This window comes from Garra rufa, chromosome 5 (assembly GCF_049309525.1).
Source record: "Garra rufa chromosome 5, GarRuf1.0, whole genome shotgun sequence".
Classification (NCBI taxonomy): domain Eukaryota; kingdom Metazoa; phylum Chordata; class Actinopteri; order Cypriniformes; family Cyprinidae; genus Garra; species Garra rufa.
In genome coordinates, this window is record NC_133365.1 from 26,019,222 (window position 1) to 26,046,658 (window position 27,437).

Sequence of the window (27,437 nt, forward strand, 5' to 3'; positions counted from 1 at the left end):
ATGTAGCCTATTATGCACCTGGACCTTCTTTCAATTTATATAACCTCATAATCAGGAAGCGACTGCAGGAAAAATTGTTCATTTAAGATAAGGTTGTTCGACCTTTAGTACAGTGGTTGCCTTTTACAGCCACAATGGTTTGCAGTAAGTACTGCATGACCAGTTTGACAGTTCAGTATTTCAAAAACGAATGAAGGAAATCATTTTATGCTACCACAAACATAAAAATAACATGGCTTATTATTTACAGTAACACACTTGCTAACAGGAAATACATATAAATGTTATCTGTTTATCTAATATATATATATATATATATATATATATATATATATATATATATATATTTTTTTTTTTTTTACTTTGAGTTTTGTTTATCTACTATCTTATATACTATCTGTATACTGTAACAGGAGTGCTGTTTGCACTAGGTGTCATTTATCCCTTTAGTTTAAGATATTGATTTCATTTTAATAGTTTAAATTAGAGCTTATTTTATCTTTAAAAGTTAGGTATTTTCATTAAAAACATCATTAAAACATTTTGTAAATATATATTTGCTGAAATTGCATGGTTTGTCCTGAGTGGGGCTCTTACAATAAGACAAATAAACATTTCAGGGTTAATTAAATATATAGTGCCATCTAGTGATTATTATAGGACGTACATACATTTTTTGCACACCGGTTTATTTTGTACTTTCCTTTGAAAAACATTAAACATCCTACGAACTTTTCTAAATAAATAATATAAAACAAATAAATATATTTAGGTCACTTCAAAGCATGGTCATAACAAACCAAGGAAGATCAAGATTGTTGAATGTTGATGGTTTATTTACAATTGTACAAACAACAATAAAATGTAAGAACACATAAAGCAACATTGACAGTACTCTCAAAAAATCCAGACCAAATCTCTCATAGCACTTAAGGACAATAATAATAATAATCAAAATTGCACATTACTTTAAGCATTGTTTATGATGCATTATGTTCACATGTTCACATGCTTGAACCATTTGAATTAAAAAAAAAAGGTCACAATGATTTTGCAGTTCACAATGATTCACTCCTCCTGGTTTGAATGACACCTGCAGGAGTCCATTTTATTCACATAAATCCACTGGCATGTGTGCAGATGGTTTGTCCTTTAATTGACACGACAAGCACGAATCATGAGCAGCTGCAGAAGGATGAAAAGTGGGGAAATGATAAGCCCGAACCACAAATCCTGTGCCTTGTCCTGTTCGGCCAATTTCTGGCATAGCAGCACCTCACACACCAGCTTGAGGCTGAGCACAGTCAGCACCCACAGCAAGCGAAGCACTGCCAGCCGCTTCTCTCCTTCTTGATAAAGGCGAATGGATACAATGGCTGTAAAGTAAGTGCTGAGGCCATCAGCAGCAAACAAAGGTGAGAAGACAAGCCACCAGCTCATCTCAAGAGTCTGCTTGTCCACGTCCATGTGTAGGGCCACTAGCACGCTGAAGACCAGCAGTGCGCCCAAGTGGAGGAACAGCTCGAATGTGGCAAAGCCCAGCCATTGCACCAGCTCTCGCAGAGAGAACAGCATTATTAATGGGACACCACTGAGTGTTGTTTACTGGGTGACTAAGGTCAAAACACTAGCCTAAGAAACTGGGAGTGAAGAGAAGCATTAAATGGATATTCAGGTCTAATCCTCCACTGATGAGTGTTCCACTATTTTGGCAGCATCATGCTTTTCTTGAGATGGACCAGGTCCACCTTATAACTTCTGACGGATTTGACTCTGTCAAAACCTGGAAAAGGAAGAAAAAGATCTCATGTCAGAACCAAAATCAATGCAACTAATGTGTGAAATAAACTGATGATGACTGATGAAGTCATACTATACAAGTTCAAAAAACATGGTTGACTGTATTCTCTGACTATATGATTAACATTTAAATCAATACAGCATGGCTTATTTCACTAACCTCAACATTACAGCTATTGTATCCTTAATATACATAATAATCCAGGTTAACATTATGCAGATAAACATGTTATAAGTCAATTACCGTCCATCACTTTGCGGAACTGAATGTGTAAGTATAAACAAGCGAGCTGTCAGTTAGCATATGATGACGAGTACTGAATGTGCCAATAATATACTGAAAAAACCTTTTACCTAACAGATATCGTTTGCAGTGATGGTTGACAACAAATATATCACAGCAAGCTACATCTTTAAAGGGTCGTTAATGAACGGCTAAGTTGACAGCGGTGGATAAGCAGCTGTATTGAACACAAGCTAGCTGAGATGAGCTATTTACCTTCCAATAGGAGCCCGAGAAAAAATCGCGAGATCTCAAATACAACCCGTGAGAAATATCGCGAGATCCTTGAAACCGAATATTTTCTACGGTGGCCGAGAGAGGCAGAAAGAGGAATGCAATGACAATAAAGAGATTAACGCCAGAATGACTACTAGCATGAAACTGAGGAATGATACAACCATAGACATGGATACAACGGGCGGGGCTTATATGTCACAGTCTCCCTTACTAACTATAAACATACATTTTTCTATTTTAACTCTATACTTTCTATTATATGGGTTAATGGTTTCTCTTAGGCATCTTTTAAGTTCACCGCTGAAATAAAACGTAGACAGCGCTGTTACGTGGTATCTGTTACTTTTCTCCGCGCCAGAGCCATAGAGAAACATGGCTCTATGGCTCTGCTCCTCGCTGTTAATGGTTGATCAATTATATAAAGCTTACAGGAGGATATTTTTATTTGTATCTCAGGTACAAGAACATGCCATTTAAATATTACTTGTATTATACTTAAATTATACTTTTATACTACAAAGCGTATAGAAACGTGATTGTATTTAAATTAAGAATTTGCCTTTTTGAGCCATCAAGCGCCACCTATAGGTGTACAGTTTCGTGGAACAGGAAATAGTTGACTTATCGCAACATTCTCCTCTCAAAATGAAATGCACATGCATTTGAGGTTCGAGGAGCAACACTTTAGTTAGCAAGATCTCGGTCATTTACGGTTTCTCATTAGCGGTGACTAAACACAAAGTAAGTTAATCTCAGTTGTATAATTTCACATGCTTTCTATCATTTATGAAATGCATGAATTATTATGCATTTTACAACCTTCATGTTTCTGTAACATTAACGTTGTACAGTATTATGTAGTGCTAAGGTCGATCTCTATTAGCTAAAAGAAACCTGTCAAGAAAGTTTGGTATCAGTATTGTTAGACCAAGAGTTTATATTAAGTACTGCTTTTGAAAGTTTTTTAAATGGTTGTTTACCTGTTCCACGATTACTGACATTTCAACGTTTATGGGAAATTAGTGAGTTAATCTAATTCAATATGCATGCTTATTAATGTCTCCTGCTTAACCATTGCATTCAAAATGTTTAATTTACATAAATCTATTATTAGTGAACTTTTACCAAACACACACACACACACACACACACACACACACACACACACACATACACATTAGAGTCAATTGGTGTTACATAGCTTAGACTACATCCAAAATCCAAAACAAATATAACATACTTATCATGTTTGTTTGAGTAGGTAATTTATTAATTGTAAATATTTATTATGTACAAAAGAAGATTTTCCTTTATTTAAATATGGTTTCTTAGGCAGGTGAATAAATGTTTCTTATCTGCAAAGAGAGAATTTCTGCATGCCTGCGTCTGTTGTATGGCTAGAATGTCACTCTTTGCTCATTCATTCAGAAGATTTATTTTCATAAAATCAGTGGACAGAATAATATAATTACTCCTAACCAGTCTGAATTTGTCCTAATCAGTCTTTTTTTTTTAAATTGGGGTTTTCACCAAATCAGTGGTTTATTGTCATAATTTTTTTTTAATCATGTAAAAGTCCAAGTAAAATTATTGAATAATTTTAGGCTTTTAATAAGTTTTTATAATAATTTTTTAAAGATGTCTAAATGTATTAAAAATTATTAGTTTGAGAAAATATGAAATGTAGTGAGGTTTATTTTTTAAACAAGAAAAAAAATCTACTCAATTTCACATATGTGATCTGAAAACAAGCCTTAATGTGGTTTCAATTGCAGTTTTGCTTTTCAGGTGAATTTATTGGGGTGTTGATTTTTCTGGGGAATAAAAAAATGATTAATAATTTTCTTTCTGTAGAGCATGTAACTATAATTCTTAATTCTGCAGTTATGAAGATTGTGTCAGTAAGAGTTTTTCTTCCATTTGAATCAATAGGACAATGACACAACCGGCAGACTCTATTCTACACAGCAGTTACTTTCACCCCACCCTCCGATACTGGCAGAGCTGTGCTTCAGATCTCAGACCAGATAACCTCATATATCCTGTCTTCATTACGTAATGTCTTCTCTCTATATATTTATTTGACAATGGTATATTGGTTTACGAGTTATGTTATTGGTTAAAGTGTCTATTTATCAGTTTGTTTGAATGAATAGAAATAGTTATATTGTTTCTCTCTGAATGATTTTAAAAGTGACAGTCCTGATGCAGTGGAACCAATTGCAAGTCTACCTGGTCAAGCAAGGTATCATTCTTGAAAACACATTCTTCCATCTTTGAGTTGTGATGTACTGTGTTACTTCTTGTTTTGTGTCTATCATTTAAGTCCATTGTCAGTTTAAGTACTGCTATTTTTTGTAATCTGTTAACATGGTAACAAGTGTAATTGAATTTGCCATTGGATTAAAATAGCTTACTAATGGAGTTTTTTTTTCAGTATCAAGAGGTTTTTAACCTTCAGAAAGATTTGTTTGTCCAACTCAGGACATCAAATTATAATTAATAACTATTATAAAAATTTGGAACATAGATGAATACTGTTTAAAATCCTGAACTGTGTAATTTCATATTTTTTCTATCTATCAGTTTACATTAAATAAACATAGATATTAAATAAATACACTAATTAGGTTAAAGGTTCTAATAAAGCCTAAATCTTGATGAGGTAGCTAGTTCTGGGACCAGAGTTATTGATAAACTTAAGTTTTTATAAATATATATATAATTTAAATCCCATTAATTAATTAATTCATATATTATTTCATATATTAGTTTAGTACTTTTTCTTTCAGTTATCATAATTTCGATGTTTTAAATTAGATGTGCATAAGAGATTCTATAAGGAGGACTATAGACAATAAGTCAACAAGATGTGTATGGTTGATATAACCGAGATGTATGCATGTAAAGTTTGGGCTGGTGGTCTAAGATAAGCTTCAGGCAGGGTGGAGATGGAGGTAGCCAACAAAGATAAACCAAGGATCCGTTTATTCTGGGTGGTTAAGTTCCCTTTGTATTGCATAAGTAGTCAGTGTCAATGAGGTCAGGTTATTTTGTCATGTGTTTTGTGTTCAGAATGGAATGTTCCTGGGAAAAAAGTTCCTGGGACAAATTGTTCCTGATAATTTAGGTGGAAAAGCATTTTGTGGTTACTGCATACTTTTTTTTAAGAAAAACTATGTGAAACAATGCACATTATGCAGCAATTTACATTTTGTAATAAATAGCATTATGAGCTTAACGTCAAAGTCAAAGATCATGCATACAGCTCTAAATGAAAGGGCCAGTCAGCAATTGATAAAGTCATAGGCCCGGTTTCACAGACAGGGCTTCGACTAAGCCAGGATTAGGTCATAGTTCAATTATCACATTTAAGTAATTTTTAAAAATGTGCTTATAATGTCATCACATTTGCTGTTAAAAGAAAACGTTTAATATCCCGAAGCTTGTGCTTAAGACTGCACATAGCCCTAGTATATCAATTTATGTATAGAAAAAATGAATGCCAACTTTAAGACATTTTAGTCAAGTTATGACAAAGGATGTTTTATGTGTCTATTTCAGATATGGTGTTAATAAGATAGAGGGTTTACTTCGTCCCCTTGTGGATAAAGGCCTGAAGTGTGTGCTTATTTTTGGAGTTCCTGCCAAAGTTGCAAAGGTTGGTGAGAAGTTTCAGTTATATTACAATTTCAGAAATATTGTTGTCAATAATTTAAATCATAGTATATTATGAAGAGGTGATTAAAATAGGGCTGTATTTAATTACTTGCACATCAAATAGAATTTATTACTTATTAGTTTTAGGCATGATTTTTTTTATTCTAAAGCTGCATCTGAATCATTATTTAGATATAGTTACAGACCATTTATTGCAGCATAGAGGTAGCATGAATGGATTTACACTGCAATTACAATTGCATAAATAATACCATGAGATTAATTGGTTTTAAATGGGTATTAAAGGTGCAGTAGGTGATTCTCTTCAGAAACATTTTATGTTTTGCTGATTGAAAGTCTTTTCACATCCCGATATCAATCCTTAAGTCAAGTGGTCTAAATGTTTTTATATGCATTTATATATTCTGTGGAAAGCGTAGGACCAAGAACTGTTCATCTAATCAAAATGTTTGCTCCTTCCTGGTATTGTAATACTTTTACTAAATGTACTATAAAATATTCCCATGGTTAATGACACATAATGTTGTAACAGTAGTTATGCGCAGACTGACAACTGACAACCAACATCTGCCTCTATTTTATTTATTTCCTTTCTGTTTGTGACCTGAGTTGGATGCATGCTTGTGTCAATTTTTTCTCGCTCAGTCAATCCCCATGTATGTGGTCGAGTGTTTCAATGCGTGAGGTGTTTTATTAAACTCAGGGAAAATATGCCATCTTCTCGTCTCCCGTGCGTTATTAGCAACACACAGTTTTCCTATCTTGGCTGTTGAACATTTCAACTCGGTGTTACAATTAGGGATGCACCAAAATGAAAATTTTTTGGCCGAAGCCGAACAAAATGAAACACTGGGCCGAAGGCCGAGTACCGAACACAGTTTTTCGTCTTTTTTTCGCTCATGTATTTTTTATTTTTTTCACCATTGCATAAATTAAATAGCCAATATTTGATTTTTACAGTTTTGTCTTGCTTTTCAAAGTTAAAAATCTATTACAAAACAACAATTTAAAAATATTTACTTAACACTGAACATTTTTAACATTCTAGTAGACATAATAGCTTATCAACAAAGCACAAAATTCACTTAAAATTAATAAGTTAGTAAAATAATATTCTTTAGCCATTTTTAAGACCCCTTCTTGAATCAGGCATGAGTTTTAAAGTACTAATGCAGCCTTGCTGAGCAAAGGAGAATGTTATAATAAATGTATTAATAGAGCTGTTGTAATGATTGTTATCATTATTTTTGTCTTACTTTTTTTATAGAACAAGTTAAATTACAATATTAATACTGTGTATTAGACTACATAACGTTCTGTAGTTTATTTACTAATGGTTTGAGGCCATTTTGCGATTTCAGGATGAAATACTAAACAGTCTCTCGGTGTCGCTGCTTGTTTGTAGCATTTTTTAAAACTGGTGGGAACTAACCAGTGCTGAAACCATTTAAAAGTGTTAATTTGAATGTGTTATTTTTTTTATAACTATTTAATTAAATGAACAAATTAAATTAGCACTAAATTGACAGCCCTGGGTTAAATATTGTTTTTTTTTTTTTTTGTCTTTGTTTGATTTCTCAGGATGAGAGGGGCTCTGGGGCAGACACAGATGACACTCCTGCAGTGCTGGCTGTAAAGAAACTGAGGAGCATATTCCCTGATCTTGTCTTGGCATGTGATGTGTGCCTTTGCCCCTATACCTCTCATGGCCACTGTGGTTAGTTTCTGTAATGGATCTGTTTACTTTTTAATATATATATATATATTTTTTTTCTTTTTTTTTCCAATTGAACTGGCCAATACTTGTAAACCAGTAATAAAAATAAAACACAAAATACATCAAAATACTGTGAATGCACAGTGTGAAAAAAATTATATTAATTTTAAGATAAAAATTCTAAAGATACATTAAGATTTTAAACATAAAACAGTGTTATTACATTATATATATTTTTAATTGCTTAAATGAGTGTTTGATAAAGGCAAAAGTAATCTAAATGTAAATGTTACAAGTTTAAATATGCAATATAAAAAAAATAAATAAATAAACAAACATCTTAAATATTGGCTGATATAATAAGCTACCAGTATACAATATTTTGTTTTGTACACCTAAACAAATAGAACTTTTGACAAACCACTTAAAGTCTTTTTTACATGAGATATTTTCCTAAAATGGTGGCTGACCATCTGAACACTACTTGCTTATAATTTCTTATTTTCTATTTTGTTCACAATGACATTTTAACCAAAACTTAATTGTGTAAAATTGTACAGTAAATTGTCAGTGTAAAGCCCTTTACCACAGTTGTAACTATCAATGAAACAGCAAATTACACCTTTAAACATGAACAAATGAATCACCTGTTATTTTTAAATGAACCTGTTACAGTGATATTACCTTAGTGTATGATTTCTCTGTGGCACCTTGAAGGAATCCTGCGTGAAGATGGCAGCTTGGATAATGCTGCAAGCTGTTTGAGGTTGGCTGAAGTAGCTCTGGCTTATGCTCGAGCAGGTTAGTTGTAAATTCTATGTATCTGTAACCAATTACACATAATATGTGCATTTTTGGAAATACGTCTACAGAAGTCGTCTTTATCATATTATGTCAACACTTTTTTTTTTCTCCCCCTAGGATGCCATATTATCGCCCCTTCAGATATGATGGATGGACGAATTGCAGCCATTAAGCAAGCACTAATCGCCAATGATCTTGGCAACACGGTTGAGAAATCTCAATTTCAACCTCAAAAATTCTGGGTGCAAACAATAGAGTTAAATCGAATAACAGCAGATAATGACTCGGTCTCTTTTTCTTTTCTTAGGTGTCAGTGCTGAGCTACAGTGCTAAATTTGCCTCTTGCTACTATGGACCATTCAGGTAGTGTACCCCTAGTGATTCCCTTTAGAATGCAATCGTTGACCACCTTCTTAGTTTTTATTAATTTAACGTCACCATTTTTGGTAAACCAATTTTTAAAATGTCTCTTTTTTCTTTACATTTTAAGAGATGCTGCACAATCTAAACCTGCTTTTGGAGACAGACGATGTTATCAGCTGCCCCCTGGTGCCAGAGGACTAGCACTGCGGGCGTGTGTAAGAAAATATCACTCAAATAAAAATCGACAGACAAATTGAATTTTCTTTCCCGTGTTCACAAATTTCCTTTTGAAACATGATCTAAATTTTGACTACAGAAATGGTCACTTTGACTAGACCTGTGATGTCTTTTTTTTCTATTGTATGGGGTGCTCCAAGTGAATTATATTACTTAGAAATATAGACCAATTTGGAGCAGAAAAAAATAGACCCATTGTGGTGGCATAAAAAAGTGGTAACATATGGACGGAAACAGGTAAAATCTATAGAATAAGAGAAAAAATGTATTGTTATGACTTTTTATGTCAGAATCGGAATGCAAATAATTTTTTATAGAATACTGTTTTGAAATGCAGACTGTCAATGAAACCTGCTATGATTAACCTACTTTTAAAGCACAAATTTGATTTAAACAATAGGTCTACATAATATTTACTTATGCAGTTCATAGGGGACATATTGTATTAGCCCTACAGTTATAGCATGAAATACTATTTAAACCTATAAGATTTTACATAACATTTACCTATTTTATCTGACAATTTTTTTTTTTTCGCAAATGCAAGTTTGTATCTCCTAGTTCGGATAATTTAACTCAACAGTTTGTTAATTCTGAGGAAAAAAAAAACTTTTGTGCCGAGAGGAAAAGAAAGAATAAAGATCAAGTTGATTTTTTTGTATCTGGATTGCGAGAATTTTGAAATATAAGGTCAAATTGACATTTTTTTTATACTTTAATACCATGGCTTCCATAGACTGCTACTTGAAAACTATAATTTTCTGCCACCAGGTAGGTTTCGCCCACAACAAAAAACATCATCAATGTTTTTAAACACGAATTTAGTCTATATGGTTTTGTTTCTTTGTTGGTAGGACCGGGATGTGAAAGAAGGTGCTGACATGCTGATGGTGAAACCTGGATTACCATACCTTGATATTGTGAGAGAGGTCAAGAATAAGGTAATAACTTTTCTACCTTTTCATGTTATATTCAGAAATCATTTTCTTCATGCTCAGAAAGTCTTCTTCATCAGAACAGATTTTGAGAAAATTAGCATTATATCACTTACTCACCAATGGATTGCTCCAAATAAGCTAACCATGTCCCTTCAGTGGCTCGCCTTATTTTATTAGAACACGTTATTTGTTTTCCGTGCCTTTTTGAGTACAGACACCAACCCATCTTTGCACTTAAAGGAACACTCCACTTTTTTTGGAAATAGGCTCATTCTCCAACTCCCCCCGAGTTAATAAGTTGAGTTTTACCGTTTTGAAATCCATTCAGCCGTTCTCCTGTTCTGGCGATATCACTTTTAGCATAGCTTAACATAGATCATTGAATCCTATTAGACCAATAGCATCGTGTTCAAAAATGACTAACGAGTTTCCATATTTGTTGTATTTAAAACTTGACTCTTCTGTAGTTATATCGTGTACTAAGACCGGTGGAAAGCAAAGCTGTGAGTTTCTAGGCTGATAAGATTAGGAACTACACTCCCATTCCGGCGTAATAGTCAAGGAAGTTTGCTGCCGTAACATGGCCGAAGCAGGCGACGTATTATCAGAAATGAGTTCCCAGCTAGTTTAGCATTTGCACATGTGCTGCGTGATGTTACTGCTTCTGCTTCGGCCATATTACAGCAGCAGACTTCCTTGACTATTACGCCGGAATGGGAGTGTAGTTCCTAATCTTAACAGCCTAGAAAATTGAAGCTTTGCTTTTCCACCAGTCTTAGTACACGATATAACTACAGAAGAGTCAAGTTTTAAATAGGACAAATATCGAAACTCGTTGGTCATTTTTGAACGTGATGCTATTGGTCTAATAGGATTCAATGATCTATGCTAAGCTATGCTAAAAGTGATATCGCCAGAACAGGAGAACGGCTGAATGGATTTCAAAACGGTAAAACTCAACTTATTAACTCGGGGGAGTTGGAGAATGAGCCTATTTCCAAAAAAAGTGGAGTGTTCCTTTAACATCCCCCGCACAACCTGGCACATAACATTTATTCCTGTGATCTGCCATTTTCGCTTTTGTCCTTGATTTGTTTTTTGATCCCGGCTATAACGTCATAGTTTGTGTTATGTTAGGATTGACCTCTTTTTGACTACTCTAAAATATATCCAAGTTTCATTTCTATAGTGTTGTCCATTGAGAAGATAATGGTTGAGGAATGTGAGGGGTGTACTCACTTTTGTGACATACTGTTTTAATTAATGGACTGGAGTCATGATGATTTTTATCCTCAATTTGGATTCTCATTTCTCAAAATCTCTGATAAAGAAACAAACTTAACTAAATCTTTAATCAATTTTGAGCAATTTTGGCTGCACTGTTTCTGTAAATTTGCTTAAAAATGCCAGAAAGCTGTGTTAGAGAACTCATCTAGATGCAGAGTGACCCTCCAACAGAAAAGTGTCTCATAGCACTCCAGGGAGTTTGCAGAAAAAACAAAACCGTGTTTGTAAAGTGAGTCTAATGTTTTTGCTAGTCTTAATGCCTTCATGTTCTCTATCTCCCATCAGCACCCTACTCATCCGCTGGCAGTGTACAACGTATCAGGCGAGTTTGCAATGTTGTGGCATGGAGCTGAAGCTGGTGCTTTTGAGCTGCGCACTGCAGTTATGGAGGCTATGACTGCTTTCCGTCGAGCAGGTAATAAAAGGGACATGGAAGATGAATTAAATGGTTTGAATCTGTTAAGGCCAGGTTCGCCTAAATCGCATAAATATAAAGATTGCAGTGCTTTTCTGCAGGACCTTGGTGTCTTTTGCTAAGTCTTTTTTTACTGCCTCAAAAATGGATGGTTTACAGGTAATACTAACTACTCATTAACTATTTGTAACGCTATTTGCTTTCTTTCAGGAGCTGACATCATTATCACCTACTATGCTCCACAACTGCTCACATGGTTAACAGAGTAATGTGTTGGTTCTTCTATATGAATGAACTTGGATAAAACCAAATCTACTGTTTCACCTTGAGAGTAAAAATCAGGAAGCTAATTGCTACACAAATCAATAACTTTTCATTTACGTATTTAGTTATGAACACATTCTGCTTTGATTTTTTTTAACTTATTTTTCTAATTTGGGCTAACTTTAGTATTTTTTTTGTAGTTTACAATGTTAAATTTGTCATTTATTTTCTAAACGTGTTTACATCACAGATTTGTTGTCATTTTAATGTGCTTCTATAACCCTGAAAACAGACCTCAGGTTTGTAATTACAGCTGATTAGTTTTCAAATTAATGTACTACTAATCACATAATCATAGGAAGTCCTGTTGGCATTTCCATTTTAAGCTTTCCATTGTAGTGCAATATCAAAACATTAAAATGTTTATAACTAAAATTATAAGAATAAAGCAAGAGCCATGATAAACATAATTTGTTTATTATCGGTTCATATGAGAACATTGTTTGCATGTTATTGACCACACCGTTTTGTATTATGCTTTATTTACTGAACAGGTTATCAGAAATGCCCATCCCCTTTACAGAGTTTACAGGCAATTCATCATTGTTGTCAGTATATGAAAAATACTGGAAATATGGATTTATTGCAAGTGTTTCAAATCCTAATAGATTTTGAAAAAGTGCTGCTTATATAGGAACCGCTCTGAATGAGGAAGGGTGACTAGGTAGAGGCGTCCTTGAGACTGACCAAACTTGTTGTCCTGCAGAAGAAAGAAGAATTTAAAACTCTAATCTGAATCCTGTTTAACTATTATGTAATGTCCATATATTACTTACTGTTAGCATGTCACCCTGTGTTTGTGGCTCTTTTCGAGGATGTAAGACATGAAGCCAACCTCTCAGCCAGATAAGAAAGCCCTGAGAGCACATTAATAATATTTCATATTACTAAACTCTTAAGCAACTGTGTGCTAATACTAGCACTACAGCATCCACATTTGATAAAGGAACACATATTGAACAGTTGAGTAAGAACAATAACTGTTGCATCTACTGTAAGAGTTGTAGGTGTTTTAATCCTGACAATAAACAATCAAATGTATACGATGTGTACTGCACTCATATTGGAATATTTTGGATGCAGTCTTAGAGGACATTATACTAAGGGACAGTATACAGTATGTTATAGTGTGGTTCTGAAAAACATGGCACATCTATTAAGACTTCAACAATCCAAAATAATTACAAGTAAAGGGCTTTTTCCCGCTACCTTCTTTACAGATCCTGCTCATGTAAAGTGATATGGCCAGTGTCAGTTTTCTTATCCATACATGTTCTGAATGAGCCATTAAGTTATTATTATTAAGTAAGATATTGCAATAATTTAAAAAATATATATATATCTTGGTTTGTTTACATATTCTTTCTGTTCCTATTATATGTACCCCATAATTAAAATTGTGTACATAATACATTTTTTTAAAGTATGTTTCTAATTAAAAACAAAAATAATAGCACAGTTAAAGAGAGAATTTTAGGGTTAAACTTACCTCTCATAATCAGTCATAGTAACATAGCTGTCTTTGTTTTATCCAAATGGGTGCTCTAATAATCTACTTAACCTGAGATAACCTACGACACACAACACGTAAACGTTTTCTGTGATCGACTATTCTGACCTGACCTATTCAACACGTATCGCATCGACGTTCGATTCGTATAGACTAGGGATTGTGCTAGTCGTTTAACCGGAGCTGAAACAATTCGAGGATGATATCTTTTTTTTTTAGCTACAAACTTATAAAGTAATCCACAGGTTGTGGCCTTTGGCAGGTAATGTAAAATTTAATCAAACATTTGTCTGAAATATAACGTTCTTTGACAAAGCTTGACATATTTGTTTATCTTAAGCTGTGGTAATGCGCTTAGCTTATGTTATTAGCTGCTTTAGCTCCAAACAAAAAAATAACAATATTAAAATAGCAGTATATATAGATCGGGCTTATTATATGCACTTCAATCTGTATATTCCTGTTTCATGCGAGGTTACATAGATGAACAAAACTATCTTTTTTTCCGTTTATCATAATGTTTTGATACCTGTTTTGGTCGCTTGTATAAAAAAAATACTGGACTGGAGCTTTAATTCAGGTTGAATTTAGTTTAAAAACAGGCAGGACAGTTTAGTTGTTCAATATCTTCCATAACAAAAAAACAATAATCAAAACCTGTTACCAAATTTGTATATAGGTGCACTGCTAGAAAATAACATTTAATGCATATCATTTTGTAAATCTGCTCTGATTTGGACGTTCCAGGTTAGTCATAAATTTAAAAAAAAAAAAATGTAATTAGTACAGTAAAATAATATTGTGTGACACATAGCATAACCCATAATTTCTGCATCACTGCGTGCTTACCAAAATTACATATTTATTTATACCGTATTTATTTATTACATTATCAAACTTTTCATAAATTTACTAAATAGCAATATAGATTTATGCCAATTATATCAGCTATTATAACAAAACTAATTATGAGAATTTCTACAATAAGCGCCTTCCTAGAAAAATATATTTTTAGGTCATGTTTTAGCTTTCAACATTCAGCAGTGTAAGGGTATGCATACCATACTCTTATTTTTATGTGTACATGTGTCCTGTGTGCTAAATGCTCTTAGATCAATTGATTTAGATAATTTAAAAAAAACACAATTTACAGATTCTACATTAGTAATGGCTATAAATATTTTTCTAATTTCCATTCATTCTTTTTTTTACCTCTAAAAATAAACATCTAGGTGGAGAAGGAGAGACTGTGTTACTCAGTCATAATTTACAGCTGTCAGATTTTAAATTAGAATAGAGAAATGAAAGGGGTGAGCCACACTTTTTACCCACTATAGTGGATGGGTTTGCAGATAGGCTGTTCTTGAAAGACAGACAGACCATTAATTACTATCTAGTCAAACAATACATGCCACTGATGTATGTAACAATACATGCCACGTGATGACTATCTGTGTTATGGTGCACAATAAATTTGGGTCATACAGCAGGGATGCGGGTGATTTTGTGTTGTGACGGGTAAACTCGCTTCACCCACCGGCCACCGTGGCGGGTAAATAAAAATAACATACCAAAAAAGTAACAAACCAAAAGTAAAATGCGCACGCGCGTTCAAAAGCAACTTTAATACCCTGCGTTTAGAGAGCGACTCCCCAATGCGCACAAATTAGGCTACATAAAATGTCTAGGCTGTTATAGTATGTGGGCTATAAGTTGTGTAGTTGTGAAGATAGCTCTGTATCATGATAGAAAAATTCGGTGAAAATGTCAGTATTTTATTGAGACTTGAGATTAAATAAACTGCTCGAGTATAGTAGATCTTGTAGTATTAATTTTCACATGCAGCTACACATTGTTGGTTAAAAACATAAAGTGGCTGGTGAAAACATTTAGTGGCTGGTATGGTGGACAAAAAAGTTAATTTCCATCCCTGTTATACAGTTTTCAGTGTCTCATCTCAGGATGGTCCGAGTCCTGTTAGAGGAAGGTTCACTCTTGTAGTTTGGGTTCAGTTGATACGTTAAGTCCTAGTTTGTTTTGCTTTCACACTAGCATTTTTTAAAGCTGACCAAACAGAAAGATACAAAACTAAAGGTATAATGAAAAGGTCACAGCCTGATTGGACAGCTTTGATGACACTTTTTGTGACAGTACTTCAAACATCCAAAACCATGCTGTGTGCTGGGCTAAATGTGCTTGTTGTATGTACACATGGCGGTATTTTTACCAGCTAAGAACATGATATGAATAGCTTGTAAAATGTGCACAGGAGGCAAAACAGTGCCAGCAATTCCTATTGCACACACAAAAATCTACTGGAAGGAGACGGCAGTTCTGACACCTGTATTGAAATGTAATGGATTTTTGTTCGTTTAGATGACTTAAGTCCATGCTATGTTCACATTTCAGTTGAACCGCAATTTATTTGAAAGTGGACCGGGACTGATTGCCTTGATCCAACATACTTCAAGAATGTACCCCACTTACAGAGCAATCATACCAGAGTACATTTCAATCTAACCAAATCTGCCAAGTGTAAACAAACCTTCAGTTATCTATCAGTTAATGTCTAAAAATGACCTAAACATTTGCCGCATTTACTGTATATTGTGTGAATAAGACAAGGTGTCTAGACGCATCTATCCAGGAAATACTGGAATCTGCAAAAGCAAGTTTGGCAGGATCAGAGGATTTAAACATTTGTTTTCATCTCAGATATCTGGTTTTCATAAAGCACAAACAGGCTTTTGTTCTTTGCATTGTTGCTGTGTTTTTTATTTGTATAGCTTCTTTCTAAAACCCAAGGTTGCTTTACAAAATTAAAAAAAATACAAATAACAAACACCTACAACAAAGTACAGTTCACAAACCAAAATGTCAATATAAAAAAATAAAAAATCAGGAGGAGAGAGCTGATTAACAGTGCTTAATTGGTGTTTACCAGGTTTCTGTGAGCAGCAGCACAGATATCATCAGAGATAAGGTCCATGAAGAAACATTCCTTTACAAATTAAAAGGTTAGTTCACCTAAAAATAAAATTTAGTCCATTATTTACTCACCCTTCAGGCATCCTAGGTGTATATGACTTCCTTCTTTCAGACGTATCCATTTGGAGTAATATAAAAAATTAGTCTGGCACTTATAAGCTCTATAATGGCAATAGGTGGATGTTTCTCTTCATCAGTCCAAAACAAGTCCAATAAAGGGCATCCATGAATAATAAAAAGTGTCACATGACTTCGGGGGGTAAATAAAGGTCTCCTGTAGTGAATTAATGCATTTTTGTAAGAAAAATATCAACATTTAAAATGTAATAATCATTCAAGCTTGTGCTAACTGTCGTACACGGAAGCTATCCCAGGCGGATGGCGTATGATGTCGGCTTTGCACACAATGGAAAGGGGTAAACAAAGCACCACTCACAAATTAGAAGTACAAAACAAGGATTTGTAAAGAAAAATGGATTTCGATGTAAGCCGAGAGTAGACTGATTTTCCTTTGCGAAAGCAAGGAAACTTTACTTCCTTTGCTCCTGTAATGTCCGCTCGAAGTGGCTTCAGTGTACAGCAGTTAGCGGAAGCTAAAAAAAAAGTGATTATTACATTTTAAATATGAATATTTTTCTACAAAATGCATGGATTTGGTACAGGAGGCCTTTATTTAAATTTGTCTCAAAGAAGGAAGTCATATACACCTAGGATGCCTTCAGATTGAGTAAAAAAAAAATAGGCTAATTTTCATTTTTGGGGGAACTAACCCTTTAATGAACAAATGTTATGTATCGCAAATAAGCCATTGTTAATATAACAATAGCAAAGTTGGCTTTTGTTAATGGAATTGTTGAAAGTATTGTTAATGTTATGTTTTTTCAGGATGTCAGGATGGCAAGTGGCCCTGGCTTGCCGGACAGCCTAGTGCTGGAAATCTTCTTGCATCTGCCTCATAAGGCGGTGCTGAGCGCGGGGTTCACCTGCCGTCAGTGGTTTGCTGTTTCACGGGATGAGTTCCTCTGGAAGGAGCTCTTCTACAACTACTACTGCATCCCTCGTTCTGTGCCTCGCCACCCTGGTACTGCAGCTGAAGCTGAACTTTTATTTAAACTCAAACATCATAGGCAATGAATTTATGTGTAAAATAAATAAGCACACACCTTCACATCTGTGGCCAAAAGCAATCAAGTTTTTAACGAAAACAAAGTGGCCATGTGGCCTAAGTACTAAAAGAACTGTGACAGTGCCTAAAGTTTGCCACTTTTCCCTCTCTTTGTCATGAATGAACGTCGCACTGTGGCGGCACTCCCTGCACCTTTTGAAAGTAACAATGCGTTTCCTACATGTATGCAGCGGCTGGGTCATGGTACAGGGAGTTCAAGCGGCTGTATGACTGCATCCCCTGTGTGGAGGTTCAGACTCTGAAAGAACATCATGATCAGGTCCTGCATTTGGCCTTCTCTCACCGTGGACATCGCTTCTCTTCCTGCTCCAAAGACTGTACTGTTAAGGTAAGACTGGCTACTGCTCACTTTATAAAGATAAAAATCAACATTACATTTTTTTCTTAAAATTTCAAATGTTTAAACAGTATTTATGATTTATAATCTAGCAGACAAATATCTGAATTGAAAAAAATATATTTGCATATGCCAGTCATAACATACAGTCTCTATAGTTACATGCAAAAAAAGAACATCTGGATAGTTGGCGTGACATAGTTCAATTCCAGAACAAAAATTTACAGATAATTAACTCTCACCCTCTGTCATCCAAGATGTCCATGTCTTTCTTTCTTCAGTTGTAAAGAAATTGTTTTTTTGAGGAAAACATTTCAGGAATGTTCTCCATATAGTGGACTTCTGTGGTGCCGTGAGTTTGAACTTTCAAAATGCAGTTTAAATGCAGTTTCAAAGGGCTCTAAACGATCCCAGCTAAGGAAGGGTCTAGCAAAACGATTGGTTATATCTTAACAAATTTACAATATATACGCTTTTTAACCACAAATGCTCGTCTTGTCTAGCTCTGCGTGAACTGTGTATTCCGGTTCAAGAAAGTTAGGGTATGCCAAAATCCAACTTCAAAATCGCCCCACATCGCTGTTTTACCTTTTTTGTATAGGGTGCTTGACATTCTTTGCACGTTAACTTTCTAAACACTGGATCGGTACTTCTGCAGCGATGTAGGACGATTTTGAAGTTGGAGGGGAAAATAAGATGGGAGTAAAACTGTATTGAGTGCACAGAGTATGCATGCGCATTGCATCGCTAGACAAGACAAGCATTTGAAGTTAAAAAGTATATAACTTGTACATTTTTTTGTAGAAAATAACCGAATGTTTCACTAGATAAGACCCTTATTCCTTGTTTAGAGCCCTTTGAACATTTAATCTGCATTTTGGAAGCTCAAACTCGCAGGCACCATATAAGTCCACTATATGGAGAAAATTCCTGGAATGCAAAAAACTATTTCTTTACGACTGAAGAAAGAAAGACATGAACATCTTTAATGACAAGGGGATGAGTAAATTATTGTTCTGGAAGTGAACTAATCATTTAACTTCTGATTTACTTTTTATTCATTACAATTAGAAGTAAAATTCTTTTAAACAACCTTGTACAGCTCTGCATAATTTTTAATATTTATTAGTTAAAAATATGGTAACACTTTACAATAAGGTTCATTAGTTAACATTAGTTAACCACATTAGTTAACATGAACTAATAATGAACTGCACTTATACAGCATTTATTAATCTTTGTTAATGTTAATTTCAACATTTACTAATACATTATTAAAATCTTGTTAACATTAGTTAATGCAGTGTGAACTAACATGAACAAACAATGAACAACTGTATTTCCGTTAACTAACGTTAATGAAGATTAGTAAATACAGTAACTAATGTATTGCTCATGGTTAGTTCATGTTAGTTAAAACATTAACGAATGTTTAACTAATGAACCTTATTGTAAAGTGTTACCAAAAATATATATATATTTGACAAACCTTTGTCCACATCAGTTATGTGCTGTTGATATAGAGAGGATCTCTGTAGACTAGCATGACTCTACGTCAAAGTCAAAATGGTCGTTTAGGTTATAAAATGTCATGTGGTGCCACACTCAATTATTTATATTTTAGTTGTGATAATAATAATTCATAAATTATGAAACTTTTTACCTTTGAAAAAAACATAAAAAAAAAAAAGATTTGAAAATATGGGTTTTGATGTTCACATTTCAGGGTATAAGGAAACAATTCTACTTGACATTTTCAGTGTTATTAAATTTAAGTATTTGTTTAAAAAATGTTAGTTAAATGAATAGTTTTTGCAGCAAGATAACAGCAAACGTGACACAGGTTGCATTTCTAAAAAGAAAAAGACTTCTTTTTATTCACCCGACTAAAATTACAGTTCCCCATATGCATATACAACATTAAAAGTAAAATCTTGATGATAAAAAAACTTGATGTTATTTGTTACTGCTTTGTTATTCACTGAATAATAAAAAAAGGATGTGCTTTCACAGCTTTGGGACACGGAGCGATCAGATGGCACCATCTCTTTGGTTCACAGCTCCAGTATGCGACAGTTTAACTGGGGCTACACTCAGTTCTCACAATTTAATGCTGATGACACACTCCTGCTGGTGTCAGGGGTCTACCTGGGCCCACATCATTCCTCCTCTGGAGAGATTGCAGTCATCAGTTTGGGTAGAGACAGCTGTTACATACACCGATTGCACACACCAGCTTTAAATACATTTCTGATTGATGTTGTTGTTTTGGATCTGTAGAGAACTACACTCTGCTGTCCCGTGTGAGAAATAAACCTTATGATGTGTTCGGCTGCTGGCTGAATGAGACACACCTCATCTCTGGTAACCTGCACTGGATTGGCAACATGACCTCCTGTTCTGTTCTCTGGCTCAACAAAGCCTTCCAGGTCCAGATGTGTTCAGTTATCTAAGGTTTTAAAGTGATGTGTGGAGTCCATAATTAACCGTGATTAATGAATTGAGAAAATGTTTCCTGCTGGCCATGAAATATATTTTTTATTTCATTAAAGAATATTTTTTACCCAGTAATAGACCCATTGTAATCTTATACGTATTTTCATTTTCTAATGACTTCTAATGGTTATGGATTTATGTAGCTATTAGATATTTTTGTCCTAACTGCTCACTCAGTGTTACCCCTCTCCATGTTTAGGACATTGAGTCAGAAAACGTGAATGTGGTGAAACGTCTCTTTAAGATCCAGAACATCAATGCCAGCACTATCCGCACAGTGATGGTGGCCCACTGCCGTCGACACGACTCTCCTGACCTCCTTCTGGACTATGAAGCTCAGTCACAGGCACAAGCTCAAGCTCAGCGGACACAGCAGCACCAGCCTCTCTTCTTTGATCTGGGAAACACAGACAGTGAAGAGGAGGAGGGTGAAGATGAAGCGGATGAGGAGCGAGGGGAAAAAAGAGTGTCAGCACATCTGCCCTCATTAAGCCCGTCCGGGATTCAGCATGTTATACATGTAAGAACCGCAGGATACATTGATGTTCTGGGGAAATAGGAAGTGCTTTCCTTAAAATGTTCTTCTGCAGCAAAAGCATTAGATTAGATATACTGCAAAATAAAATCAGGTATTATGGATGATAATATCAATAGATGACTGCAAACTTTCATTAGGACAAAATCATCCTACATCGCTGTTTTACCTTTTTTTTGTAAAGGCCGTTCTTTCTTTGCACGTTCATTTTGTAAACACTGGGTCAGTACTTCTGCAATGATGTAGGATGATTTTGAAATTGGAGGAAAAATGAGATGGGAGTTTTTCGACATACCCTAACTGTATTGAACCGGAGTACCCAGAGTACAAATGCACATCACAGAGCTAGACAAGATGAGCATTTGAGCTTAAAAAGTATATAAATTGTAATATCATTTTTTTTAGGAAAAAAAAAAAAAAAAATACGAAAATAACCGTTTCGCTAGATAAGACCCTTCTTCCTCGGCTAGGATCGTTTCGAGCCCTTTGAAGCTGCATTTGGAAAGAAGGAAAGGACGTGACGTGTGGCCAAGTATGGTGACCCATACTCAGAATTTGTGCTCTGCATTTAATGTATGTATGTATGTTGTCAGTTATATGTGCAGTTTCTGTATTTGTTGGTGTTAGGGTCGTCAGAGCGTAGCCACTCGTGATCGAGAGTTGGAGACAAAGGTGGCCAGGTTGATGGGCAACAGACGCACCAAAGCACCTGATCCAAACCTGGTGTCTCCCTCAGCTCCTGGAGAAGGAGAGGACAAGACCTACCTTCTCTTTACCACCGGCAGTCTTACCTACTCGCCTCACCAAATAGGTGAACATGCGTTTGTGTTTCTGGACACACTGTTTGAATGATTACTTAACCTGCTAATTCCATACATGCCTGGATGGTAAATTCATGTGTTTGTGTGTTTCAGGCATCAAGCGGATAATGCCTGATCAAATGACGACGTGCGGTCCTGTGTTGGGAGAGGAACGCAGTACAGATGAATTCTTTGACTCACTGGATCATGTGATCGACATACATGGCCACATCATTGGCATGGGTCTGTCACCTGACCATAGGTGTGTGTTTTGCAGCAGTAGATGGCTTTTAGCTGGCTTTTTTAACAGGATTTTGCTATTGTGTGTCTATGGAGTACGAAGTCACACAGTCTTCCTCCAGGGGGCGCAAGCAGGCTTAGAAAGCTTAAGCTTTTTTAATAAAAGTGCAGCATGTAATATTGACAGCTAGCGGTTAAAATGGGTACTGCAGTCTAAATTCAAAATATTGTAGTTGTTTCTAAATATCTGCAAACATCATGGTATTTTTATGCTTCAGTACAGTCTAAATTACATACAGTACCTCTTTAAGATATTTCAGTCTTTTCATTTCCACTATGTGTATATACAATGTCTGAATAGACATGGAAAATCATGGACTACAACTGAAAACCGTGCTGAAATCAAAGCATTATCAATTAAAATCCAGTGTTTTTCACAGGTACTTGTATGTGAACAGTCGAGCGTGGCCGACAGGGTGTGTGATCTCTGACCCCATGTCCCCTCCGCCCATCGCAGAGGAGATTGACCTGCATGTGATTGATCTGAAGAGTCTTAGAGAGGAACGCCGCAGCCTTCGAGCCCACCGGGCCTTTACACCAAACGATGAGTGCTTCTTTATCTTCCTTGATGTCAGCCGAGACTTTGTTGCAAGGTAATTTACAGCCCAATAGAAAACAGATTTTTTTGGCCTGTTCTAACCTTTGGAGTACAGTACATGTTATTTACCAGATTAAGATGAAGTCAGTTTTTCTTTCACTGGCTGATACAACACTGGTCTTGAACTTTATATTGACAAGCAAATGGCAAGGGTGCAGCATCAGGAAAATGTTTTTGAAAAGCAGGTTTTGATGTTGTGGTAATAGCTTTGAGCTGATTAAATTAATTATTCAATAAACTGACAGTTGGTTGCATGACGTATTAAGCTTTTAAGATCATTGTAAGCTTATACTTGCCTTCAGGTTTTTCATGATGAATGCATACAGAAAGTAAAAGGGATTTTTTTTTTTTTTTTTTTTGAGGCTCAGGAAATCTTTTCTTAATTTAGTCTGTCATATCCAAACTGCTAGATAATAGTGATATGTTCTAGTGAGAGAAAAATCACATAACCATATGTAAAATATGGCTCCATGATGTTGACAACATAGTATTACAGCTAGGCAATATGGCTGATATTTTTCAGACCCTTTGATTATATTTGATATATATCTTGACATTATTGGCTTTGAAATGGCTTTATAGAGTAGTATATTTTATTTTTCACCCTTTTTGCAATAATTTGCAAAAGGAGAATTTTTGGTGTAAATCATAAAATTGACTTCATATAAGGAGGAAAAATGATTTAAGGCTGGAATACCTCACAACTTCTGCCCAGATTCCCAGAGTCTGGAACAGTCAAGGCTAGTTGCTGAAATTCAGAGCCAGTCTAAAGATACTGGGCATGGTTGGAACATATTTTTTACTTTTCAACACATTGTTTTCATTTGTCATGCATCTTCTAAAATAAATAGCAGTATTTGAATAACAATGATGCACTTGACTGAAATGTATAATTTGAGTAATTGATTCACACAAATTATTTTCTAACTTTATCCATGTTTTTGCTGCTAAGATGCTGTCCAAATATCTCTCATACTTGTGAATAGTCAAGGAACAGCAGTGAAACTAACCTACTTTTGGACACTTGGAAGCATTTTGCATTTTAAAATCATAGCTGTATTCACAATATTAGTTGGGGTGACCATATGTTCTCTTTTCCCTGGACATGTCCTCTTATTGAACTTAAAAAAAATTGCGTCCAGCCAGGATTTCTATATCGTCCAAAATGTCCAGGATTCAGCTTTTGCTTTTTACAGTCACCACTCTTTGTGTGCCTTTTTGTATTAAACCCTGCTTCCGCAAACATTGTAATATTGACAATAATTTTCGCACATCAGGGAGTCGCTATCAATATGCAGAGTATTTAAAGACACAATATGTAAAAAAAAATTATTAAAATATCCAAAAACCACTAAAACAGTTACATATTTTGCTAACTTGTGTTACTTAGATTATCCCAAATGTTTCGAAGAATGTTTAAACCCAGAGAAATAAGCAATTTTAACTAGTGTAACGGACCGTGTCATTGTGTTGCCTGCATATGACGTCATAAACCTTTTGTAGAAAACAGTGGAACCGCAAAGACACTGTAATATGTTATGCATTTTATTAGTAACTTTTGGCACTGAATTGAGCTGATTTTAAACTGTTGGGGTGGGTTGATTTTATCCAGTGGGTTAAAGGTTTGAAATATTGCATAAATTACATTTGACTGAAATGCTTTTATTGAAACATTTTGCATTCTACCTATGATAAAACTGTGGTAGATATAAGTTTTGTGAAGGATGGCCACTGTGGTAGGAAGCCTTTTAGCTGTGGTTATGATCTGCATAACTGTGGCTGTAAAGTACACTGACCAAAAAAATAAACCCAACACTTTTGTTTTTGCCCCCATTTTTCATGAGCTGAACTTTTTCTATGTACACAAAAGGCCTATTTCTCTCAAATATTGTTCACAAATCTGTCTAAATCTGTTAGTGAGCACTTCTCCTTTGCCGAGATAATCCATCCACCAGGTGTGGCATATCAAGATGCTGATTAGACAGCAGGATTATTGCACAGGTGTGCCTTAGGCTGGCCACAATAAAAGACCACTCTAAAATGTGCAGTTTTACTGTATTGGGAGGGTCGGGGGGTGCAAAAACCAGTCAGTATCTGGTGTGACCACCATTTGCCTTACGCACTGCAACACATCTCCTTCGCATAGAGTTGATCAGGTCGTTGATTGGCCTGTGGAATGTTGGTCCACTCCTCTTCAATGGCTGTGGGAAGTTGCTGGATATTGGCAGGAACTGGAACATGCTGTTGTATACGCCGATCCAGAGCATCCCAAACATGCTTAATGTCTGGGGAGTATTCTGGCCATGCAACATCTGTGGCATTGTGCTGTGTGATAACACTGCACATTTTAGAGTGGCCTTTTATTGTGGCCAGCCTAAGGCACACCTGTGCAATAATCATGCTGTCTAATCAGCATCTTGACATGCCACACCTGTGAGGTGGATGGATTATCTCGGCAAAGGAGAAGTGCTCACTAACACAGATTTAAACAGATATGTGAACAATATTTGAGAGAAATAGGCCTTTTGTGTACATAGAAAAAGTCTTAGATCTCTGAGTTCAGCTCATAAAAAAATGGGGGCAAAAACAAAGTGTTGCCTTTATCATTTCTGTCAGTGTATGTAGTTTAGGTATGGAATGACATATTTTGAGTTTTGCTTTGGGATATGGTCAGGAAGTTTAATGCTCATGTGAAAATGCTTGATGAACAGATCAATCGAATTTAACGTAACTGCACTTGAAGTTGTAATTGTCTAAATTGTCTTAATGTCTTTGTAGTGGTGCAGAGGACAAGCATGGTTACATCTGGGACCGACACTACAACATCTGCCTGGCTCGCCTGAAACACGATGACGTGGTCAACTCTGTGGCCTTCAGCCCTGCAGACCAGGAGCTGCTGCTGTCTGCCAGCGACGATTCCACCATTAAAGTGTGGCGCTCGCCCCGCATGGTGCGCCTCGCTGAGGCTCCCCAGCGCCCCCCTCGGGCACGCAAACTGCTCTCCTCCTTGCTTGGCCACAGAAGTGCTAATCTGAATGGTAAACCCTGACCTGGACCCTGGCGGGCGTAATGCAAGAGAGAAGCGCCACAGAAAGACACTCCATGAGCAGAGGGACACGTGTGAGGTCAAAAAAACGAAGATTCCACGTGGGTCTGTTTGAGAACAGCAAGGATACATATCCCTTAGTGGCCCTTTTGCAGGATGTGCCGTGACTAACAAATCACCGGAAGATGAAAAGCAAGATGAATCTTTGAATAAAGAAACAACTTAAGAAAATGGGCTCTTTGGAACCTATATTTGTAAAAGATCACTGATGCACATGAAAATGTGGAAGACAAACATCAACAGGTTATGTGACTTCAAGAGCAAAGAACCAAGAATTTGAAGAAAGAAATTAAGGTCACATTCACATATATACGTGTCACGTGTGCAGTTTGAAAGTTCATTTAACTCTGTCATAATGAATGAAGTGCCACCTGTGCATGTCTGCACGTTTGTACTTTATGGAATTTTTTTGTTGTCGGCACCTTTTTTAGATGATGTTAAACAAGCAACCTGATGATCAGAACAAGGACATATTCAGAGTATTTAAATGCTAATAGTTTGCTACAAATTTACAAAATTCTGTGTCACTGTGTTCTCTGTTCCAGTTTTATGTAAAGCAGGAGCAGTTTTTTTTTATTTAACATTACAGAATGACAATGCAGTTGTTTACTCCCGAGGTACCCCATCTATGACATCATAATTGAAAATCATTTGTATCCATTGTGTATATGGATGGACAATGCATCCATATGCGCAATGCAAAATTAGTCTACATGTTGAACTTTTAGTTTTTGGCTTTATACAATCATTTGGTTTTAACAATGCACCAGTGCTGCACCTCTGTTATAGTGGCATATTTATTTTATATACACATCTAGTATGACACATTTCACACGTATTTGTGTAGGTCAGATTATTTAAACTACCAAAAAGCTAGAGAAAAAAGGTCCAACACCAACCATTACATGTGTAGGTAGGCTTTATGACTTCACAGCATTGAGATACTATGCAGCATCAGGGTGCTTTGCTATTTCATATCCATAAGCATGTTTACCTTACCTAAAGCACTTTCCTGTGTCATTAGCTCACATTGTTTACCAGCAATAAATATTCAGCAAAGGTGCTCATATAATGTCAGATGTCATGAAAAAGTTCTCTAAAATGCTCCCTATGCCTCGCATAATATGATCTACATCTGTGAAGCTCAGCTGTAATGTTACTCCTGCAAATGACTTATGTCATTTTTGTTCCTTACAATTTTATGCACATCAAGCGATTTCAGTTTGATCTCCTTGTAATTATTTAGTTGGAGTTTGGATCAAGGCGAGCAGCATTCGTCTCTGTAGTTGCGAGAATATCAGTTGTTTTGTTTTTAATGGATCTGATTCCCTGTGTGACATTTGTTTGAGCTTGTGAATCTTACTTTCCCAGCTGCCCTTCGGCTATTTGCCATCAGTAGATTTTGTATTGTGGAATGTGTAAAATTTGTTTGACCCATTAAACTATTTTTCTTTTACCAGATGCAATGTGAATTTCTTAGCGTTTTTAAATCCTG

The 27,437-nt window shown here is 35.6% G+C and overlaps 3 protein-coding genes across 4 annotated transcripts; 2 read left to right on the forward strand and 1 right to left on the reverse strand.

Annotated features, from left to right (window-relative positions):
- Positions 1 to 815: 815 nt before the first annotated feature.
- Positions 816 to 2,288, reverse strand: tmem203 (transmembrane protein 203). Of its 2 annotated transcripts, none has more exons than XM_073841353.1 (2): positions 2,155 to 2,288; positions 816 to 1,783 (listed from the first exon to the last, which is right to left on the reverse strand). In XM_073841353.1, exon 2 carries the CDS (start codon positions 1,573 to 1,575, stop codon positions 1,153 to 1,155), a length of 423 nt encoding a protein of 140 aa, XP_073697454.1. In that variant the 5' UTR covers positions 1,576 to 1,783; positions 2,155 to 2,288; the 3' UTR covers positions 816 to 1,152. The 2 variants fall into 2 exon arrangements, with proteins under 2 accessions (XP_073697454.1, XP_073697455.1); XM_073841354.1 differs by having other exon boundaries at positions 2,045 to 2,170.
- Positions 2,289 to 2,968: 680 nt separating this feature from the next.
- Positions 2,969 to 12,523, forward strand: alad (aminolevulinate dehydratase). The gene is made up of 12 exons (XM_073840586.1): positions 2,969 to 3,061; positions 4,253 to 4,375; positions 4,515 to 4,565; positions 5,885 to 5,981; positions 7,583 to 7,718; positions 8,436 to 8,519; positions 8,640 to 8,728; positions 8,830 to 8,885; positions 9,013 to 9,100; positions 9,977 to 10,063; positions 11,633 to 11,762; positions 11,973 to 12,523. Exons 2-12 carry the CDS (start codon positions 4,257 to 4,259, stop codon positions 12,029 to 12,031), a joined length of 996 nt encoding a protein of 331 aa, XP_073696687.1. The 5' UTR covers positions 2,969 to 3,061; positions 4,253 to 4,256; the 3' UTR covers positions 12,032 to 12,523.
- Positions 12,524 to 13,733: 1,210 nt separating this feature from the next.
- fbxw5 (F-box and WD repeat domain containing 5) lies at positions 13,734 to 27,403 on the forward strand. Its single transcript, XM_073839561.1, has 10 exons — positions 13,734 to 13,858; positions 17,470 to 17,665; positions 17,941 to 18,098; positions 20,121 to 20,304; positions 20,388 to 20,536; positions 20,803 to 21,123; positions 21,766 to 21,949; positions 22,053 to 22,200; positions 22,619 to 22,831; positions 25,615 to 27,403. The coding sequence occupies exons 2-10, from the start codon at positions 17,479 to 17,481 to the stop codon at positions 25,883 to 25,885; spliced, it is 1,815 nt and encodes a 604-aa protein (XP_073695662.1). The 5' UTR covers positions 13,734 to 13,858; positions 17,470 to 17,478; the 3' UTR covers positions 25,886 to 27,403.
- Positions 27,404 to 27,437: the final 34 nt, after the last annotated feature.

Bases quoted from the DNA above. Each gene is read 5' to 3' on its own strand.
- tmem203 (XM_073841353.1), bottom strand. From the start codon at position 1,575: ATGCTGTTCTCTCTGCGAGAGCTGGTGCAATGGCTGGGCTTTGCCACA.
- alad (XM_073840586.1), top strand. From the start codon at position 4,257: ATGACACAACCGGCAGACTCTATTCTACACAGCAGTTACTTTCACCCC. The intron at 8,729-8,829 runs GTTGAGAAATCT...TTCTTTTCTTAG, and splicing joins CCAATGATCTTGGCAACACG to GTGTCAGTGCTGAGCTACAG. The intron at 8,886-9,012 runs GTAGTGTACCCC...TTACATTTTAAG, and splicing joins TGCTACTATGGACCATTCAG to AGATGCTGCACAATCTAAAC.
- fbxw5 (XM_073839561.1), top strand. From the start codon at position 17,479: ATGGCAAGTGGCCCTGGCTTGCCGGACAGCCTAGTGCTGGAAATCTTC. The intron at 17,666-17,940 runs GTACTGCAGCTG...ACATGTATGCAG, and splicing joins TTCTGTGCCTCGCCACCCTG to CGGCTGGGTCATGGTACAGG. The intron at 22,832-25,614 runs GTAATTTACAGC...ATGTCTTTGTAG, and splicing joins AGCCGAGACTTTGTTGCAAG to TGGTGCAGAGGACAAGCATG.